At 42.1% G+C, this 21,954-nt stretch overlaps 1 protein-coding gene across 4 annotated transcripts in view; it reads right to left on the bottom strand.

The window, feature by feature from the left end:
* Positions 1 to 21,954, bottom strand: part of cux2b (cut like homeobox 2b) — a 123,551-nt gene that overhangs the window by 62,277 nt on the left and 39,320 nt on the right. For all 4 annotated transcript variants that reach the window (XM_088994904.1, XM_088994907.1, XM_088994906.1 and 1 more), the window contains exons 2-3: positions 14,406 to 14,516; positions 12,169 to 12,216 (exon numbers count right to left, since the gene is read on the bottom strand). In XM_088994904.1, the coding sequence (XP_088851030.1) occupies positions 12,169 to 12,216; positions 14,406 to 14,516 (159 nt within the window). The remainder of the gene's footprint in view (positions 1 to 12,168; positions 12,217 to 14,405; positions 14,517 to 21,954) is intronic.

Genomic DNA, 21,954 nt, shown 5'->3' with positions numbered 1-21,954 from the left:
TATTCTTTTCTTTTAGGCTTTTAATGAATCAGAAAGGATCGATATAAGAACGTCTTTAATAGTCCCACAATGGGGAAATTTTCAATCCACAGCAGCAAAATTGAAATGGGTGTGAGTGGGGTTTGTGGGGTCAAAAGATAAACAAAGTATTCTATGCACAAAGAAAATGACAATGTCAGGAGACTGAAATGTATAACCGCACAAGTTTTCATAAAAAGAACTGTACATTAAAATACTACAGTGAGACCTCAGCTTAAGAACACCTTATCTTACGAACGTCAAATTTATGAAAATCAAACCTTGAAATACGCACTATTTTCATGATACACACCCAGCACGGCTGGTGGAGTAATTTTCGGCGGAAGAACACCAAAGCACACGACCTTCGGATCTGGCGGAGTGATCTTCGACGGAAGCACACGACCGAACAGCGCTCCAGCCGGCGCTACTTTCCACACGCCCTCTCATTGAATGCACACATCGATCGTCTCCTTGGAGCTTTTTGCTGATAATTTTACTATTATGGGACAAAAAAAAACACCACAGGCTCGTGTTCAGCCCAAGAAGACACAAAATAAAATCACCGTCACTGAGAAGAAGGAGATAATTGAAAAACACGAACGAGGTGTGCGTTTGTATGATTTAGTGGCCGAGCACGGCTATGCTTTTTTGCGACCATTTTCCGGAACAGAGAAGCCATCAAAGGTGCGTCTGTTGCAAAAGGTGTTTCCGTGCTCTCAAAGCGACGGTCTTGGGCAATCGAAGAAGTTGAAAAACTTCTGTTGATTTGGATTAAGCTATCCGGCGACAGCGTGAGTAAAGCTATCTAATGCGAGAAAGCAGGGCTAATTCATGCCGATATCGCCATGCGCCAACCTGGAAGTTCGGCGCTTATTGAGGATTTTAAAGCCAGCAACGGATGGTTCGAGAACATCTAAGGAGGAGATGGCTGCAGCATCAAGTGAGCTAATAAAGGCAATGTTGGTAAACTGGAATGATGTGCAGGTTTTTACCGAACAGTTCCATCCAGAAAAGACTGGCTATGACAATCATCAACATGATGAACGATAATGTGATGCCTCAGCTTCGTAAGACATTACACATCAGAAAGCAACAGGTGTCAATTAAGAGGTTTTTAATCAGCAAAAACGAGTCTCCAATGAAGCAAAGAAGAGAAGCCAAGTTACCAACAGTCCTTATGGAAGGTGACTCTCCTTCCATAAGCCATCAACGACCATCAAAAAGGTAAATACAACTTTATTTTACAGCACAGTTTATTTCTTTAATTACAGTCCTCATGGACTAAACTGGGATAGATGGAGGACATTGATTCGCTTTGGCGACCTTATGGAGTCCTTATGGAATGTGAGTCTCTTTCCAAACAGAAATTCCCTTTGACCTCAGACCTCCAACGCCATTCCACCAAGCCATAAATGACCATCACAAATGTAAATAAAGTGACTTTATTATACAGTGCAGTGTATTTCTTTCATTACAATACAATAGCTTTAACAATTATACATAGAATAAGGTATGTTGTGTGTAGTTTTCAGGCTTATTTAGTTGAAAAGTATATTTTATGGAAACCCAGGAACGGATTATTCCCATTTTAATGGTTTCCTATGGGATTTTTTTTGGGTGATACACACTTTTTGGCTTACACACTCTGGGAACAAATTAAGTTTGTAAGCTGAGGTCTCACTGTATGTCAAAGTATAACAAGCATCTTTGATACACTTAACTGTATTGACTCGACATAAGGTGGCTGTGCGATTTACAAAGCTTGAGACCAGATTTTTTTTCACATGTGTTTATTAAGAAGCGTGACAGAAGTCGGTCGGAAAAAGTGGGGGTACCTCTCCTTTTTGCAGCGCGGATGTAACAGTCTCCGGCTGAAAGAGCTCCCCAGTGCTGTCAGGGTGGCCAGAAGGGTGTGGGAGGGGCTGTCCATCAAAGCTTTCAGTTTACCTAGCGTCCATTCGTTGCCCACCTCATCTAGAGAGTCCAGGGAGGAGCCCAGGACAGAAATGGTCCTCTTGACCAAGCACTCCAGTCTTTTTCTGTCCCAGGTGGTGATGCTGCCTCACCAGCAGACAATTCCATACTGGATGGCTGAAGCGACCACAGAGTCAAATAATGTCTTAAGGAGTGACCCCTGAACCACAAAAGACCTCTGTTTCTGGAGTAGGAAGAAGCAACTCTGTCCATTTTTGATCAGGGCATCCGTGTTTGTCGTCCGGTCTAGTTGCTGATAATAATGGTGATAATAATGCGTTTAACTGACAAATATTTTTTGTCATGCTTTTGCAATGTCCAAAGTCCGGCCCTGGGGCCAAATACGGCCCGTGGTCAATTTTCATCAGGTCCGCAGCCTCCGCCATAAAATCAATTACGTCTGGCCCACGTGTAGAATTAATACATTGGGCAGTTACCTGCATGTGCTAAATGATGCCATTTAGATGCTAAATGAGGAACAGCAAATTAAAATGAGTAGTAAGATGAGTAATTGACTGAATGAGCCCCCCAACGTTCTAACATGGTAACAATCAACAAAAGGAGTAAAGTTGACTGCGAGGGCCAACGCTCCAAGGTTGGGTGGAGATTGGACTATTTCTTCTCTGAAATATATAACAACAGCATCGACCACATTTGTAAGACAGAGGCTGTTTTTAAAGAGTTCAATGTGAAGCGATAAATTAATTGCTGTTACATGGAAACAATGTCCACATAGATTGCTCTCCCCTTCCATTTTGAACACATCAAGTCTGGCCCCGTTTGCAAAACGTTTGGACACCCCTGCTATAGGATAGATAACCCCAGAATTTCGTGGCTTCAACGCCAGCACTGTCCAAGTTTTGTGAAAAGTAGTTGAAGTCATTGCTTTGTATGATCCATCCGACGGTGTGCAAGTGTGTGTGTGTGTGTGTGTGTGTGTGTGTGTGTGTGTGTGTGTGTGTGTGTGTGTGTGTGTGTGTGTGTGTGTGTGTGTGTGTGCGCGCGTGTGCGCCATCAGTCTGTGTGATGTTCCTTCTCTAGTCCAGAAATATGTGTATTAGGTTAATGGAAGTCTCCAAATCACCAATAGTTGTTAATGTGACCATGAATGGTTGTCTCATGGTCGTGTGGTTGGGTGGAAACCAGTCTACTGTACAACACCCATCCCCCAAAGTCGAGTGGGAAAGTCTCTACCCCACTCGCTGCCCTAAGGAGGAGAGATGGATGGACATTCTTTCACAAGAATTAACCAAGACAGTGACTGGTTATTCATTAGATCTTGTGATGATAACTGCTGCATGCGTACGTAACTATGTGGTTTCTGCCATTAACTCCTTGCAAGTGCATGTGCATTTGTTTCAACAAAATCTCTTGAATAAATAAATAAAAAGCATTAACTTTGGGGGAAAGTATCTTTCAGTACAAGTTAATAACAGATGAAGACATTCACCCTCTGGAGAAGATCTAAATGGCTCAAGGAAGGTATTACCTAAAGGCCAATTACCCTCCCATGCTTTCTCTCTCTTTTCCTCTTTCTCTCCATAGTCTTTACTATGAAGAGGACTCTAGTGATAAAGCTGGAGCAGAGAGTCGGGAGTTTACATGGCCCAGGAGCCCATTATGTTGGCAACAATAGGCTGGCGGCCTGGATGTGCTTTGATTACATAATGATCTGAAGAACCTGCTAGTGGCTCGCTGCTCATTGGGGATGAGACAGTCGGTCAAGACACAAGCATTAGCCATACCTGGTCGGATCAGTATGAAGCCTCCAAATCTTAGCCTGAGGGAGGAATGGGTGGGTGGTATAAATGTCCCTCGTCAGGATAGGTGCAAAAATGTGAAATTAAAAATCTGACAAATTCAGTGAAATGGCTGCTTTGAAATGGATTAGATGCTCACTCATCCCGACCCCACCTTCCCAAGTTAGCCATCCACTTGAGTAATCTGTAGCTAATAACCACAATATTTAGCCCATAATGAAGATCTGTCTTCATTGAGCTGGAAAAGCTGGTGCATCGCCAAGCATTTTACCTAACGGCACAGTCCCTCATCTATGAAAGTGCCATTGAGCCCCTCAGACAATTAAGCACGGAAAAGCTTTATGACCGTTGGACTCACTCGGTGAGCGCCGCTCTCACCGCCAGCATCGCCAGGAGCGCTGGCTTGTGCAGAAAGGTAATTACGTAGACACTCATAATGACGGAGGAAGCTTGCGTCATAACACATAACAGCCTTTTATCATAGCACTGTAATTAATTATCATTCCTCTACACTTGGATTCATTCCACTGTTCATAACGTATTCATACATTCAAGAGAAATGATCATTTCCTTCAGGAATTAATCAAAAAGAAGGAAGAACTGCTACATGGATGATCAAAGATGGTGTTTGTCTACCTCACCGCACAGGCTCAGGGCAATGCAATATGGTTCTCTGAAACACTTTCCGACATCAAGACTCGGGTCAGGTCAATAATCTGCACTCCACTCTCCATAACAGAAATCATCCATCATCCCTCCATTTTCTACCCTGTTCGTCCTCGTCCGGGTCATGGCGAAGCTGCTAGCGTTCGAGTGAACACCCTCATCATCAACTATATGTATCAGGCCATCGCATGCCTGATACATGAGGCAAGTTCTCACAGCCAGGTATTCACATGGCAATGGCATTTTGGTCTTTGACAATGCAAACATTTGAAAGCAGGTCTCAACGTGTACATTATTTGAAAATTACAATATGACTATTGCCATATGTCAGGGGCCATGGCTCATAATATCCATACACATTGGTGAGCAGTGGATTTCATCGCTAGGCCTTCAGTAGTGCTACGTCTGAATCAATTCACAGCTGTGACTGTAAAAAGTGTGGTGTGATTTACTACAAGTCCACTAGATGGTACTGTTAGCTAGGAAATAACTGTCTGACCTTTCTTAATGATGTCCATCTTTTCGTGAAAAGTCCGTCTTCAAAATGGCTTTAATAGTACAGTATATCTGCAACCAAATCCATTTCTTCTCCTTCAGCCATTGTGGGTTGACAAAACCGCTATTAAATCAACAGAACAATACAGAATATTTTCCTATGCGGTTCGCTGCCAATAAAGTGTGCCAGCTCTGGCCAGTATGCTCTTGTCACTAGCAGCTATGCTCTTGTCACTAGCAGCTAGTGATCAAAGAGGTTTTCGCAAACTATGATTGGCTAGCGACTAGCCAATCATAATTTGTGAAAACTGACTATAAAGCAGGTGCTGGTCAACCTTTTGGGTTGCCAACTCGAAATCTGATTAAAGCAACAGTTTGATCGACACATCTGACGCGGCAGGGCCTGCAGAACTGATTGTGAAGGCGTCCAGGTAGAAATTGTGACCCTAAATGATGGCTCAAATATGATTGGTTAAATGCGTAAATATGAAAACACCCATCTGAAAGCAGCACACAATGGAAAAGTAATGAAAGGAATCTGCATGACAATTTGGATTTTTTTAATAAGAAATCAGTCTGTGATTCAGATATTTTTAGGCCAGCAAAGAAGGCCTTACAGGCTCTGATGGTCCACCACTGTACAGACAAGGCTTGGATGTTACAAATGGCACACAATCAACAACAAAGTATATAGACTACAGTGGTACATTGTCTTGTGAGTTTGTTTTAGACCACGAAAGACTCATACATCAAAGATCTATTTTCCTCATTGAAATGAATTGAAAACTGATTCATTTCTTTTTGGGTCCACCAAGAAAACTAATAAATGAATGAAATATATATTTAAAAAGGGCGGTCCGGTGGTCGAGTGGTTAGCAGTTCGCGTCCCACTCCGGCCTCGCAGTGTGGAGTTTGCATGTTCTCCCACGTGGGTTTTCCCCAGGTCCTCCGGTTTCCTCCCACATTCCAACAACATGCATGGCAGGCAGATTGAACACTCCAAATTGTCCCTAGGTGTGTGTGCGAGAGTGACTGTTGTTTGTCTGTGTGCCCTGCAATTAGCTGGCAACCAATTCAGGGTATCCTCCGCCTAGTGCCCGAATGAGGAATAAGCGGTGCGGAAATGGATGGATGGATGGATGGATGGATGGATGGATGGATATATTTAAAAAAGCACCATCACCACTGACTAAATATAACACTGTATTAAATATAAAGAATCAAAATTAATTTTGACAAACAAACTGGTTTCATAAGGTATAATTAAGTCCATTCCAGACTGACACTCATTTAGCTGATGACAGGGGGTCATACGCCTTTTGTTATCATCACCAACTGGATGACATACCGATGGATCTTTCAGTCCGCAAATGTTGAATACCTGTTTTTCTGTGAGGAACATGTTGCATTTGGTCGCTTTGCTCTGTGCTAATGCATAAAAGGTTGTTTGTCTATATATACCCTGTGAATGGCTGGCAACCAGTTCAGGGTGTCCCCTGCTTTGTGGCTCCAACACGCCTGTGAGCCTTGTGAAAATAAACAGATTACAAAATGGATGGATGAAAGGATAGCCATTGGGGCATAATCTACCATTCATGCTTCAGTCAATTTCTTACATGCCTTTTTCTGTGCACTTTATAAGCACTGTGATTCTCTCATTCAGACTTCTGATACCATGTATAACCCGGATATTTGTGGACAACCACCAAAAAGCCATAATGGCATTTGGAAACGGTCCTCGCAGGTGGAAAAAAACAGTCATCTTATATGAGACAATGTCAACACGAGTCTGTTCTTGTAATGTAGCAGGGCTTACATACGCAGCCAGTCCCCCACGTTTTAATGTCATGCAGGAATCTGCCATATCGGTGGGTAACAGCTATTAGCTTCGCTGTCAGCGGCTGTGGAAATGGCTCAAAACATGCAATATGATGGTAAGCCTTCAAGAGGTGAGTGCAGTCTCCAGTGCGGAAGAGAAAAGATGCTTGAGTCTCTGGGAGCATGTGCGCATTCACAGATATGTCAGGGAATGCCTGGATTTCAAGGCTGCTCCACCGACAGGGCGTTCGTTTTATGAAGGTACAAAAGTGGCAGAATGTTTGCAGCCAAAAAAGTGCACAGTGGGACGCCTTTTCGGACTTTTCTGACACACAGGAGAGTATGCCCCATTGTGTGACTTGTATCATGCACTAATTTTACAGACACACTTGCAGGGCACACTGAACAGGGGTCATTTTGTCTTGAAATACTTTCACGTTAACCTATGGAGAAAGATGACAATTCCCATTCACATCAGCAAGACAATTTAGTCTTGGTTGCATTGTCGAAGACCCCGAATCTCTTTAATGTGTAATGACAATGTTGTTCTTTTGGGGGATCTAAATTTACTTTAACAATGGAATATTAAATTGCAAGCAAAAAATGGTGTCAGTGACAGGGTTTTTGTCATTTTCACTCAAATTGCAGGACCCACAGAATATTGAGTATGAGCACTACAGAAACATCCAATGCAGCATGAGAAATCTTCGACTCTCTTCTTTCATGAGAGAAAAACAGTTAATCCTAAAGTTATGTGGGTCTGGAGTTATCTGAGCTTGAAATGGGGGTGGCTGTACAAAAGGCAAACGCGTATGAGGGAAAAACATTGCCAGAGGTCTGACCAGCACTTTATCGGCAGTCGAAAAGAAAAAAACAAAACCCAAGCAAATTCAGGAATGGCGCTCCATGTCATGCTTTTCCGAATACAGGAAAGGCAGTGAACAAGTTAATGATGACGTAACGTCGTTGCCGAACGAAATCAAGTAATCGTCTGCATCACTGCTATCACCACAAATGTCAAGTTGGGTTTTGTTTCAAGTGAGATTAGATTAAAGCCAAATTTCCATTGAAAATGATTTTACAGATTTGCAGATGATTGCCAATCTCCCCCTCAAACATTTTCTTCCGCCTGTACAGAGCACATATTTGGCTTTTGAGGACACATAGGAGGGATGCATGCAAGGTGTCCATTCATACTCAGGTCGCATTCCAAAAAAAAATCTGATTTGTGTCACATTTGAAAGTGACGCGGGTCAGATGTGAATAAAATCGGTGGATTGTTTTTTCACAGCGTTGCTTTGTTCAGCGGATATGTCGCCGCTGTTGGGCAAGCTGCGTTGGTGTAGCTTCATAGTTGGTTGCTGGGGCTGGGGATGAGGAGAGAAGAGCATGTATGCCAATAGAGACCCGAGTTGCCGCTTGGAATTGAAGCGGAGAGGTTAACCATCTGTTTTTGTCCATTAGACATTACAGGATCTTGTTTACTTTGAAACTTTGCTTAAAGGACAACCAACACCATTTTTTGTTTCCTAACTTACGTCAGAAAAACATTTTATGGCATCTAAAATACCCAAAACACGCAGGCTGATATTTTTAGTCAAATGCAAAAATGACTTAAAGTGTGCTAAAACTCAACAAAATGATCTGCAAATTGGGGATTTTCAGAATGTCCCGCCCCCAGTTCGTGACGTCACGCCAGGACGTAGGACAGAATTAAAACAATGGCTTCAGAAAGTTCAGATTCGGAGGAGATGCTTTCTTGCTACCCATTCAGTTATGAATATGATTCAAATAGTTCTGAAGAGGAAAGCACACAAGTTTGCAATTGATTAAAGAAGTTCTTCCGTATCAATTCGAGCCGTCTGGACTCCAATGTAGCGCCCAGAAAATGCACAAGATGCCGCCCAAGCTCCGTTGGAAATGGGCTGATTTGTCTGCTGGGAATTTGTGTCAACTAGAATCAAATAGTAGTCTTGGTGCAACACACAACGATTCACCATCGCGTTATTTATGTGTTTTACCTCTAATTTTCCCATCAACACGGATCAACACAAAGTTTTCAGACCAAACAAAGCACCGCAAAATGCATTGTGTGTCCCTTTCTCGGTCAGGTGCGTTCCAGGCGTGACGTCATGTCAGGCATCGTCATCAACTCGAAAACAAGACTTCCTGAATATTCAGCTCAAGTCTTAAAATGTAAAATACAGCTATATGCGGTGGAATCTTTGTAAAATGCGCTGAGTAGAAGTCATTTGAAGTCATTTGACAAATTATGGACAAAACTTGTCCGGAGGTGTTGTCCTTTAAAGCAACATGTGCACATTTTGAGTGTAAGTTCTCTGAGCCTCTGGTGAAAGGACACTTTGAGTCTCTTGTGTTTCATTTAGAACTGCTTCAAATAGCAAAGCAAATGCAGGAATAGTGGTTACGATTGCATGACTGATGTTATGTGCTGTACTACATTACAGTATACACTGTCTGTAAGATAAGAATCTGTTTTAAATTAGTATTTTGTCATTTTATGTGAAGCGCTTTGTTATAACTGTGCTATATAAAGATTTACCCAGTTTACCCACTTATTACATACATTCAGAATTCTTCATTAATTGAAATGATTAAACCTAGGATAAACAATCGCTCGACTCAATATGATTAGAGTTTCTGCTGACCAGTGTCCTTGTTTTTCCACACCGTTGTCTGACAAGTCTAACAGCACAAAACATCTGAAACATCTGAAAAAGTTTGGCTGATCTAGTTTTCCTTTTTTTCCAAACGCATACATAAGTTGGACATAAAGGTCACTTTGGGAAGTTGTTAAGTGCCTCTTGTGGAACACAAACAACAACAAAACATGGGGAAAGAAAAAACATTGTTCCCCTCCTACCACCAGACATTCCCCAATCCCAGGAGAAGGAATGGCACAGTTTCATCAACAGGTGTCCACCAACCCCCATCACTGGTCGCAGCGCTTTAATTAGGCTTTGAGGCTTTTTTTGATGGGTACTCAGCTCTAGTGTACCTTGCTGGTAGATAATGAGGGCAAATAATGATTCCTGAGCTTGAAGGGTTCATGGTATGTAACGAATAGATCTGCTAATTACACGTTACAAACTATTTTTCAGACTCTCCCTCTCCACAACCCTCAAAATCAGCTCTAAATTACGCGGCATAGATTATCACTGGAAAGCAAGTTTCCGTAATAACAAGTTCATATGCATATTTCTTAGCGTGCCAAATGACATCGAGAGAAGGGGGAAAAGAAATACGTAAAATAATCGAAATCAACATATGAGAAATGGGTGATTCTACACCTAGCAAAGGCCTGTCCTGAGGAGTGTTTACACTCGAAAGCGAGAGTGAGGTGTAAATTGCATTGAAAAGCCAACACGTTCATGGTGAGTCTGGGGTGAGAACGTTCTTTGTGCGTCAACAAGGCGTCCAGCAGGCTCTACTCTCCCACCATCAGTTATTTGGGGAAGACGGTAATCACGCTGCCGCCAAATGCATGCCAAAGACGAGAGAGACAAGCATCATGTATTGTTCATATCGGTCAATTTTTATTCAACTTACCTTAATTATAAAACCGTGTTCATTATAAATCCAAAAACGCTGGCCTCTGAGGGCCCTGTGGATTAATAAGGACAGCGGTGTATTTTAAGCCGTAAACTCAGCTCCTCACTGTCCTTAATCTCCTTCCTACTTCACAAGGCCAAATTAACACCTCTCCTCAGCTCTGACGGGACCTCATTAGCCAACTTCCAGGGAAAGAAAGAAGAGCGGAATGAAAAGAGGAGAAAAAGGAGGGAAGCGACCAATGACAGTCACCAGCTCTGGGATTAACCCTTTCTCCTCCTCCACCAAACTCCACAGAAAAACTAGGTCGGGTTTCTAATCAGTCGCCTGGTTAGCGATAATTAGACGGCGAGATTGGACGAGAACAGAGAGAGAGAAAGTGGGTGGGAAACATTGAAATGAATAAGAAAAGAGAGAAACCTGTCATGTCGCAAACACTTCAAAGGGGTTGACTTTTCCCTTAGAAGTGGCATGATGAGGGTCCAAGTGCCACGAGGCGTTCCTCTGGGTCTCCCAAACTGGGATGCGTTGAAGGCTGGAGGGTGTAGAAGCCGGGACCCAGTTCTAAAGATGTTTTCGCAAACACTTCGGAACTTTTATGTCCTGCACCACCTGCATAGTGCAGCTGCGGGGGAGCATCAGCCTGTCCCAAAGCACAGAGCCAAACAAGCCATTCAGCTCCACCCTGTCGACGTACTCTGCCCCAGCAGCAGCAGGCCGAGGTCCCTGGGCTCACACTGAGGTCACAGACTATGCTGGGTAAAGTTCACAAGCTTCTGCAAGCTGTTTGATATTCCCAATACGGTCAAAGTGTATCAGACAACACTAGAGGATTCTATTATTACGGTCACAGAGAAGCTTAAGACCTCACAATCAAAATAACGGCTGGATGTGTCTCTGTTAACAAGCAGAATAGAAGACGGTGGAAGTTAAAGGAAAGAGACCTGCACTGAACAAGCAAAAAAAAAAAAAAAAAATCAGGCTGTGGGGTGGCTTATTATCAGTCTATTTTATCTACTATGGAACATCACTAGGCTCCCAGTTGGCAGACATCAATGGTGCTTAAATTAATCCTATGGGTTCATCTTTGCACAATAAAGATATGGAAGGCAGTTTCTGATATTTGTGCAACATTACAATGGGGATAATTGAATTAGCCCACAAATCCGTCACCATCGCGGCATACCGTATTGAACGTGGAAGCTTTTGCCGCGGAACCTGGTTGCTTGCACAGATGGAGAATTAAAAAGAAACTGCCAATAATTACTTGCAAGAGAGGTGAATGATCCACACAGAATGTTGTAATGTTTACAGTTGGTGGGGGAGGGTTCAGGTTAGAAATCAGCTGAAGTTTTAAGGGTAGGGCAACACTGGAAACATATTTGTGGTATCATTTCCATAAGTGTCTGCTTTGCGGACCATAACGCAGCACGCAAATGTGATTTATGACCTTGGTTTAATGGCTAGAGCAGAGACATGGGAGGTATCAGATGACTTTTTCAATATGGCACCGTCAGACAGGGGGCACAGTGAATGCACCATCACAACAGGAAATGAGGGCTTGTCTCGGGAAGAAAATATGAGAAGCGAGATATCTGATCATCTAATGGCAGATAGATGCTACTTCAATTTGACAGAAAAGGCATCAGTCAATAAGCACCCAATGAGCAGGAACGCGAAAAGCATGGCATGGATTTCTCCACCTTAACTAGTTAATCAATCAATCTAGAGGGAAGCACAGTGGTCTCAACGCCGACGGCATTCGGTGGAGATTTTCCAAAAACAAAAAAATATCAAAATAATTACAACAGGCATTTAAAAAAAAATCTGAACCAATGTTTTGTGAAATGGCTTGACTCACCTGGGCTTGGAAACTCTTGAGAACTGGTGCCACCATCTCCCGGATTTCCTATGAACAGAGATACATTAAATGAAAGACTTTGAAACAAGTTTATTGGTTGTTCTCTACATTTGCCCTCACAACACATGTGAGCGTAGTGTGTGTCTTTGTGGCTAAACCTGTCAGATTTCAGAAGACATGTTTCAAATGTGGTGCTTTTGAGTGGCTTGCGTCAAAAGCTCAGGATCCAGACTGGGTGAGCTCCCACAAACCCAGGTAAAGGAGATCGGCCTCCCAGTGATGACAGCATGATTCTGTCCTACACGGCTGAGTTTTACTGATGAGATTACTATATATTGCTATATTGCGCATGTGGCTGCTGCTGCTCACATGCAGAAAAACTGATCCTGTGACTGTAAAGTGACCTTGCGGGTTTTGAAAGGCGCTTAGAAATTAGATGAAATGGATTATTATTATTATTATTATTATTATTATTATTATTATTATTATTATATTGCGTATTTTAGCTGGTAAAACGACACACGGCCCAGCGGGGCCACGGCATATGACAGCAAGATCCTTTAAAAAAAAGGTTTAAATAAGAAATAGTTCTATTTGATTTCACTGGATAATCAGAAAATTGATTTTTGTGTTATGCAGAGAGATGCTTTCTGGTATCATTAGTAAAGGCTAATTTATCACATCTTAGTGCCTTAATACACTACAAAATAGAAGTGATTATTGAATGTAAGGTTTCTTTAGCCGTCATCTGTACAAAAGTGAAGGTTTCGGACGTTTCGCCTCCTATCCAAGAGGCTTCGTCAGCGAACTAAAGTCTGACTGGTCGTATCGGCCCAATTTATATATCCCTAATGTCCAGACATGGTGGCGCCGGACACAGCTATGATAGGTCCCTACTCTCAGGTTGGGGGGGCAGAGGACCCCTCCCTGTGGCCCCACTGATTGTTCCTACATTCCTGACTAACGACTGGCCTATTACCCCCACTCCCCCCGGTATCACCTCATCAGCATAACGACCCTCATCAGCATTGCGAAAGTTGCCTAACCTGTTTTGCCTAAGCAGGCTATTGTATGAACGATCCAAATTGAACCTCACCCCACCAGACCGGTTTAATGAAGGATTTAGTTGTTTTATAAGAATCGCTTCTTTTACCCCCCTTTCAAACCATCTATGTTCTTTCGCTAAGATTTGACTTTCGCATACGATGTGACTTCTCTCTTTACATCTGTCCCAACCCCAGCAGCAGTCTCAGTGGTGAGGACGAGGCTGCTGGCGGATGTTTCTCTGCATGAAAGAACCAAACTTAAACCGGATCACATCTGCCAATTATTAGAAATCTGCCTTAATACTACGTATTTTCAATTTCGGGAAAAATTTTATTGGTTGTGCTATGGGCTCACCAGTTTCACCCATAGTGGCTAATCTTTACATGGAAGAGATGGAGAATGACGGCTGAAGAAACCTTCTCATCGATGGACCACTCCTGTACGACTGAGAGCTTACACAGACGTATTGAATGTAAGCTTCTGCAGCTCTTATTGCCTCTATGCATAAAACAAATGCAGCTCACATGTACATAAAATACACACGCATGCACACACACAAACACACACACACACACACACACACACACACACACACACACACACACACACACACACACACACACACACACACACACACACTTCCATGGTTCTTTTTATGTCAGTGCCGCCTGGTAGAAGTCTTGTTTGTAGACCTGGTGGAGGAGGGCAATATAGGAATTGGCTTGACCATCACTGCTTACACGTATCCCGGAGGTGCCAATCTATATTGTGCGAATGCAGCTTTTACAAAAGAAAAACTCTCTGGACAAAAGAGTTTGAGTTGCACTGAAATTAATTTTGGGCATTTGTATGTATCTCAGGATGGCCCGGTAGTTGAGTAGTTAGCATGCCGGCTTCACAGTGCAGAGGTCGCCTGTGTGGAGTTTGCATGTTCTCCCTGGGCCCGCGTAGGTTTTCTTCGGGTCCTCCGGTTTCCTCCCACATTTCAAAAACATGCATGGCAGGCAGATTGAACACTCCGAATTGTCCCTAGGTATGAGTGTGAGAGTGACCGTTGGATGTCTTTGTGTGCCCTGACAACCAATTCAGGGTGTCCCCCGCCTCGTGCCCGAAGACGGCTGGCATAGGCTCCAGCACCCACCGCGACCCTGAGGAATAAACGGTACGGAAAATGGATGGATGTATCTCACCTCAGGTACATTTCTCCTGAACTCCCTGTTCAGTTCTAGCAGATGCTTATGAGAATGTTCACTCTCCTCTTGTCGCCCCGCCAGCTCAGATGCTACAGAGTTTAGCTCCCTCTGTAAACAGACAAAAGAACAGCACTGAGGTGAGAGGAACAAAGAGGGAATATAAGGCAATTCAACCTGTCAAACCTCATCCAATAAAGAGTGGGCATAAATCTGCAATGCAATATGAAAATAGAGTGAATATTACTATTGTAATAATGATCATAGAGCACTATGGATACTTACAGGCAGCCCTTGCCCATAAATAATTAACCAAAATAAATCCAATGCCTACAGTAGCACAAGGCCTTTTAGATAATCAGTATTAGAAATAATCAATATACTTGCAACCACTACAGAGCGAAAGCCAGTGAGGGCTTGGCTGAAAGTGAGGGGTTGGGTGGTGGTGTTCTGTGTGTGTGTGTGTGTGTGTGTGTGTGTGTGTGTGTGTGTGTGTGTGTGTGTGTGTGTGTGTGTGTGTGTGTGTGTGTGTGTGTGTGTGTGTGTGCGTGCGTGCGTGCGTGCGTGCGTGCGTGTGTGTGGGGCGTAGAGTCGCGTGTAAAAACCCTATAACCTGACAAATACCCTATCAAGAAATAAATCTTCCTTTTCAAATGAAGGACTGTTTCACAGGCCAACCAAACCTGCTTTCAACAATCCACCAATATGCTACCACAACACAAATACCAATATAAATGATAAATCTGATCTATTTTTATCTGTTACCCACCAATCTTTATATTGGTTGGGAACAGATTTTCAATACAAGGTAGCCACTGGCTTTTGCTTTTCCAACTTCGCCTTTAGCTACGACTGCCCTTGCTATAGATCTTTCATTATTGTCTCTGCACATCGCTTGTGTACATGTCAGTGTTATAGGAAATGAGCGCTCCACCCTGGCTACATGTCTGATCCACTATTTGGAGCTGTCTGTGCAGCAGGCCCTTCATCAGAACCTTGCATTCATCCTGGACTCGGCTGCCCCACACGCCATGCGCAAATCCAATATTATCGATCAGTCATCCAATTCCGGGCTCTTTCAGCAAAGTACAAAAAAAGGCGAATCTAAAATCGACTCCCCTATACTGAGTATCGACTGAACAGACCGCTGTATGTTCACCTTCATTTTTAACTGTGATTCATTAGAACTGATGAGGAACTGTTCTTGTTACTACTGGGGTGCAATTGGAAAGTGGAGTAAGGGATTCTATTAACTTTAAATTTCTATATGAAGCCAGGATAATAAATGGTCTGTATTTTAATTAATAAAGCTGCAGTCTTACTTAAAGGCAATTTAATAAATCATCACACAAGGAAAATGAGAAGAAAAGGACGGGATGAGACTTGAACCTCAGCAACCTCGTGGGATAGGCGCAGACTATCGGTCAGTGCTGTTAATTGAAGGGCTACTGGTTCATGTCCCTGGACTGACAAGTCACTGAGCAACTTGGAGGACTTCTATATCACACGGCTGCTTTTCACTGAAGCTGTCACAAGTTGTCAAGCGAGTTTTTGGGGCCTTTGTTGATTGCAGCGTACAATGCCATTTTGTCATTTTTTTTCGTACATAAAAGGACCACTGTTATGTATGATGTCACACATGACTTTGCAAGAGCAAATTTCAATGGGAAGAAGTAGCAAGCCAAGAAGACACAAGAAAGCGTATAGTCAACAAAGATGGCAAATGGACAAGCGCCTTAAAGTCGACCGTCCGTGACATTGGAGGCTTTTATCGACACGCTTCAAATGCATGTCGGTACAGTTAAAAGTGACCAAGACCATAAAGTACAAGAAAACAAGATTTTTTTTTATTACTTTCTAGTAAGTTACCACAGTCTATCTGGGATGAGCTTGCCTGAAGATTAGCGATTCGTTCAGAAAGTAGCCAACCTTCTCTGGATTCCACTGGCCCCAGACCAACTAATCTTGCCAAATGTAAATTTCTCTGGAAGTGATTGAGTGGATTTTATAAGCACTTAAAATAGAACTGTGAGATGATTTCAGTCTACCGGTGCTTCAGTGGTCTCATAAGTACATTAGTGTCTTCGCTATTTGCTAGATAATGAGCAATAGTTATGCATTTTAATTGATGGTCAAAAAGTGCAAGGACAATGGTGGGGCTCTTTGGCAAGCTGCCTATAGTTTTTGTAGATCATTAGAAAGTTAAGAAGCCGGTATAAAAACATATCAATTTAACTTCAGAGGTTTTGTGAAGAAGTACGAAGCAGAACTGTTGCTTACTCGACTTTCTCTGATGAGAGCAGTCTAGGTTAGAAATAGCAGAGGAAATAGGCAACAATAGAGTGTAAAATGATTATGTGATATTCTGCATTTTGCCATGCAGTATACTAGTATTGTGGTATTTCTTTATTGATCATTACTGAGATTATAAAATAAATTATGGTCCTCGTCCAGATAAGCAGTTTAGAAAATGGATGGAAGAACAATAAAAATAAATCAATAAATATTTTATGTATTACATTTAAATTTGCTGCCACCTCAAGACAGCATTGCCGCGACTCAGCTGGGGATAAACAATTTGTAAAATAAATAAATGAATGAATGAAAGGAAAAAATGGCAAAGTAGGTTGATGGTTTTAGAGCAGTCAGACTAAATCCAACAAAATGACTTCTGCAGTCTCAATCCGCCCAGTTCATTTTATTCGTTGTCCAGGATTATTGACATTGACAAGTAACGATGATTAACGGTGCTCTTGCCAGTGTTGTGACTCATCACCAAAAAAATCTGAAGGGAGGAGCAGGTATCGCAAAAGCCAAACCTTGAAAGCACAACTTTTAACATGGTTTCATAGGCCGTTTACACGAGCTGTATAGACAATTAAATAATAATAATAATAATAATAATAATAATAACTTACATACTTACATGTGTGGGAAATATGTGGGAAAATTGCAGAATTGATCACTAGTCTGTGTTAAGCGATAATGGGTTTTAATCAAACAAAATAGTTTAACAAGACACACACATGCTTCCAATTGTCTTTTAAGATGAAAAATGAATTCAACAGGCCATAAGATTAAGAGTTTTGTTTATTGAATCTTTGACAGCTTTTAAAAAGGTCATGAGGGACCAAATTTTGAGTGTGTGGCAGTCGGGTCAATACAGGGATCCTGTCATTAAGCCTGTGTCAGTCAAACATCCAGCCATAATTGATGAACGTGCCCCTGGGAGAGGAGATGCTGTCATCATAGCTGAAGGGACTGCAAAGAGGGAATTTTTGCATAGATTCAGTACTTGTATCCTCAAGTCAATGTGAGAGAGATCGCTCAGTGACTTCTGACTCTGAAACAAAGACCAGGGAGCTTGAAGCTAATTGGCTTTAGTCAGATCGACCTGTTGCTCCCTGGAAGTAAAGAAACGGGCTTGAAGAGCAATGTGTCACAGCCATGTCTTAAATCGAACCATCAGTCCAGTCCTTTGCTTTAATATGGAAATGAAGCATGTTTCTTGCAGATGATGTTCAAAATATATTGGCCCAAATTTAAATATTAACCTTCATTGAAAAAAAATTCAAACAAGGTAAAAAATGAATTTTTGAAGATAAATTGTCAATGGTGTTGATTATTCTTCAATCAATTCCACAATGTTCAAAACAAGGAATGTTTACTATCAATAAAATCAAGCTCAGTATGGTTAGGTTGTTGTGGTTTTTTTCCTCAGTTAATCCAGAAATGTTAGATGGGTCCAATTATTAAATTACTTTGCCACAGGAATCCACATTTCTACTATCATTGAATTTGTCGTGGATTTCAAAGCTTTCCAAGGAATTAAAAGAAGTCCGTATTGGAAGGTGGGTTGATTCTGTTGAGCTGCTTGTATTTATTATAGGCCCTCCCTTTGTACGTATTTTCTTTATTTGGCTTATCATACTTCTTCATCTTTTATTTTGTGTGATTGGAATCTTGACATTTTGTTTGTGTAGTCGAGGTGTTTCCCTTGTACCTTGTCTTGAGAAAACACCTTCTATTTATGTATTGTTTTTCCAGGCTCCTTGTGACCAGGGATTTTGTTTGTACTTTGTCAGTGTGCTTTTTTTAAAGACATATTTTTCTTGTCGCATTTAGTCTGAGGATACCATTTTGGGATCCTAAAACATTATTCGATTTAGTGCAGAGACTCACAATCACTGAAGGATTTCATCTCCGACCAGACAAGGCAAGGCAAAACAATATACCGGCTTTTGGTCCAGCATACACACTATGGCAACACATTATCTGCCAGGGTTATGTTTCGTAGATCTGATCAGTGGTGTCGTTGATATATGGTCCAAATTAGGACATTAAATTTGCTGCGCGATTTTGCATGAATGCAAAATGCCAACCGGTTTTGATCAGATCGGTATAAAGTCTAATTGTTGGGGTACCTCTTGTGTGAAAGATCGGGATGGAATAATTAAGATGTCAAAAAATCAAGTCAAGTGTAAACCAAATTTCAGCTTCTCTCATGGATGTCGGTTATGTTTCAGGTAATGATTTAATTTTAAAACAGTCTGAGGGGATAGTACATTTTTCTGCAAATGGAAGAGTTTTAGGCAAACTATGTGATTCACTAATGAATTGCATAGAGGGGGGTTGACATTGATTCATTAAAGTAGGTTTGCCTTGATTACATCTGTAGTAGTAAGCTCACAGAGACAAAGCATGGTGGAAAATGTTGACGAGTTAGGAAGAATAAAAAAGGTATTCTACCAAGGTACTGCGCTGAGGTGGGCTAAGTTAAAATCACTATTGTACGCATGGCTTGGACAGCACAAATTAAAGACAGAAAACGGAGAGAAGGAGGAGTAGGAGGAGAAGAGAGGAAAACGCAGATGTGGTATTATTTTTCTTTTTGTATCCCATCTAATTGCAATCATAGGCAGATGTTGGAAAGTGTGACAGCATCAGCACAATTGTTGCTGAGAACACAGAATCTTTGTCTAAAAATAATCAGACATTCTGTGTGCTGCTGTTTGTTATAATGGTAATCGATGCTGGAGGCTTTGAATTCCATCAATTTATAGATCCACTCTGTTCTGCCTGGTGACTGTACTGCTTCACAACCCCCACCGCACTGAGACTGAACACAAAACACACACACACACACAACTGCATGTAAGGTCTCGCACAAAATAGTGGCTGGGCCCTCTGTCTCCTCATGTGCAGACGTGTGCTGGCATCTGCACATGCAGCTGAGGACAGCATACGCGATTTAGATATGTGTACTTTCCTTTCATATGAGCCTTATCGCCAGCCCATCCTCTGTCAGAGACAAGATTGTCCATAGCCGCCCAAGATTAGCCGTGCATCTCAGACGCCAATTTTAGAAGCAGGACTGATCAATAAATCAAATTGCCACAATCAATGGGCCCAATCATTGCAGTCTAGGCTGGCCTCAATATTATCGCTGTCAAATGCACCACCCCGCCCCACCACCCAAGGCATTGGGCAAGCGGGAGGGAGGGGACAGAGTTCTGAGTTGCTGTCAGAGCTTTGTGAAAAAGTCCATACGTTTGTGGCTGTATGACACAGCCATAATTAACTCTTATCAGTGCTTCAGATGCAAACCCATTTTGAAAAATTGGTCAACGGTGTGTCTGTGGCGTGTACGAGTGTGTTCAGAGAGAAGGAGCTACTGACCTCCATGACCCGGTGCTCACAACACAAGCTGATCATGCGGCTTCCGATAGGGAAGGACTGGGGCGCTGCAATCACCTGGCATCTCCCTCCATCTGTTTAGCCCAGACTGCTGTTCTTCCAATTTCAGCCTCCGCTAATTTGGCTCGAGCTGCTCCAATTCACACGGCCATCGCATGAGCACACATTGCAAATATTGCATAAAAACTCCTTTTCTCCTTCTCTGCTCATGTGCACACACACCAATATAAATCCATAGATCTTCAGCCAGAATAAAAAGACTCGGGGAGGGGGGGGGGGGTCACCCATGAAGACCAAGCCCCCATCATGCAACACACCACACCTACTTGAGGCCAAAACACTCGACCTAGCTTCTATTTCCAGCAACAATAAATTGTTGTCATTAATAAGCAATGACTTTGAGGTGTTTCACAAGCTTTGACATTTGCATGAACAATAGGCATGTGACATTTATTCTCACGCAGTGCAGCCTACAAGTCGGTGAATGTCCACTCAGGTCCATGTTGAATTGGTTCAAATCCGCTGCAAATGTAACCATTTCATGCAACTTGTCACCTGATAACATTGTCTACTTTAGTAACCGCTGCCCCTGAAAGGGTTCAGTGCGTCTTCCACGACCGTTTTTTTGGTGCAGGTCAGCCGTGTGACAGGTGGTCGGTCCGCAAAGCATGGTCATGTAGTCGTGTACATGGTCTCGCCTTTTTTTAAATGTAGTTTTCGCTTTATTGCCCAATTATTCCTGGGTTCGTAAAATGTGTCCAAAATTTAATTGAAAAAAAAGTAAAAAGACAGAAAATTAATTGTCGCTATTTTATCTGTTATATTGCTTACAAACACACATGTTTGCAAGACTACTGCCGCCTCACACCCTTTCACAAATTGAGCACTGTGTGGCAGACTTAACCATCCAATATTTGTTTATCTTTCATTTTGACACCGCTCGCTGGAAAATCATGATTGGGATGGCTGACAAATCATCCGCAACAATTAGTCCCCTCCATGTCAAACTGTCTTTAAACAGCATGCTAAATCTTACAAGGAAAGAAATTTGTATGAGCGTTTTGATCATCAGCAAAAGGTGTAAACAGTGTTGTCAGCCAGTTATTCGTCATACACAGCTTCATTTGAGTGTTTTTGGCACCCAAGGCAGTAGAGGACAGCCTACTTGTCAACACATCTCTCCTTTAAATTCCAAAAAAGGCCTCCTTTTGCATGCATATGATTATTTCTTACAACTCACCAGTACGGAATCCGGTAAAAACATCATTGTTATTCATGTACAGTCTAATTTTTAAGAGGAGGCAAATATATGACACAATCTGTTCAGAATCACAAGTAGTGTCGCATCATCCAACCATCCTTCGTGTAGAAATTGCGTGCGCAATGAAACACTGACGTGAATATACCCGAATGAAGGTGCTTAGTCTACCAATTTAGGTATCTTCATTAGTGCAGGTAATTGTTCTTGCTCCTTTTGCAAGTCTGTGGCAGCATGGTTGTTGTCGTTATTTGGATTGGATTGGATTGGATTGGATATGCCTTTATTAGTCTCACAGTGGAGAAATTTACATTTCACAGCAGCAAAGTGATGAAAGGAATGAAAGTAGAAAAACGAAATACATGAGCTGCTGGAAAGGCAGCCACTCTCGCGGCGCCGTCTTGAAGTCAAAAGAACAAAAAAAAAATTCAAAAAAATATTTGGCACGTTCTCTCTGAGTAGTAACACAGTCTTATGATACATTGACACCTAAGAAGACACTTAACTCAGTTGGAGTTTTGAAATTGTAAAAGGCAGACAGGAAACTCAAATTGAAGGCTACACGATAAAACAGGCTGCTTGAAAAGAAAGTAT

Source organism: Hippocampus bargibanti, linkage group LG04 (assembly GCF_051943395.1).
Source record: "Hippocampus bargibanti isolate YZ-2025 linkage group LG04, ASM5194339v1, whole genome shotgun sequence".
Taxonomy (NCBI): domain Eukaryota; kingdom Metazoa; phylum Chordata; class Actinopteri; order Syngnathiformes; family Syngnathidae; genus Hippocampus; species Hippocampus bargibanti.
This window is presented reverse-complemented; position numbering and strand designations above follow the sequence as displayed.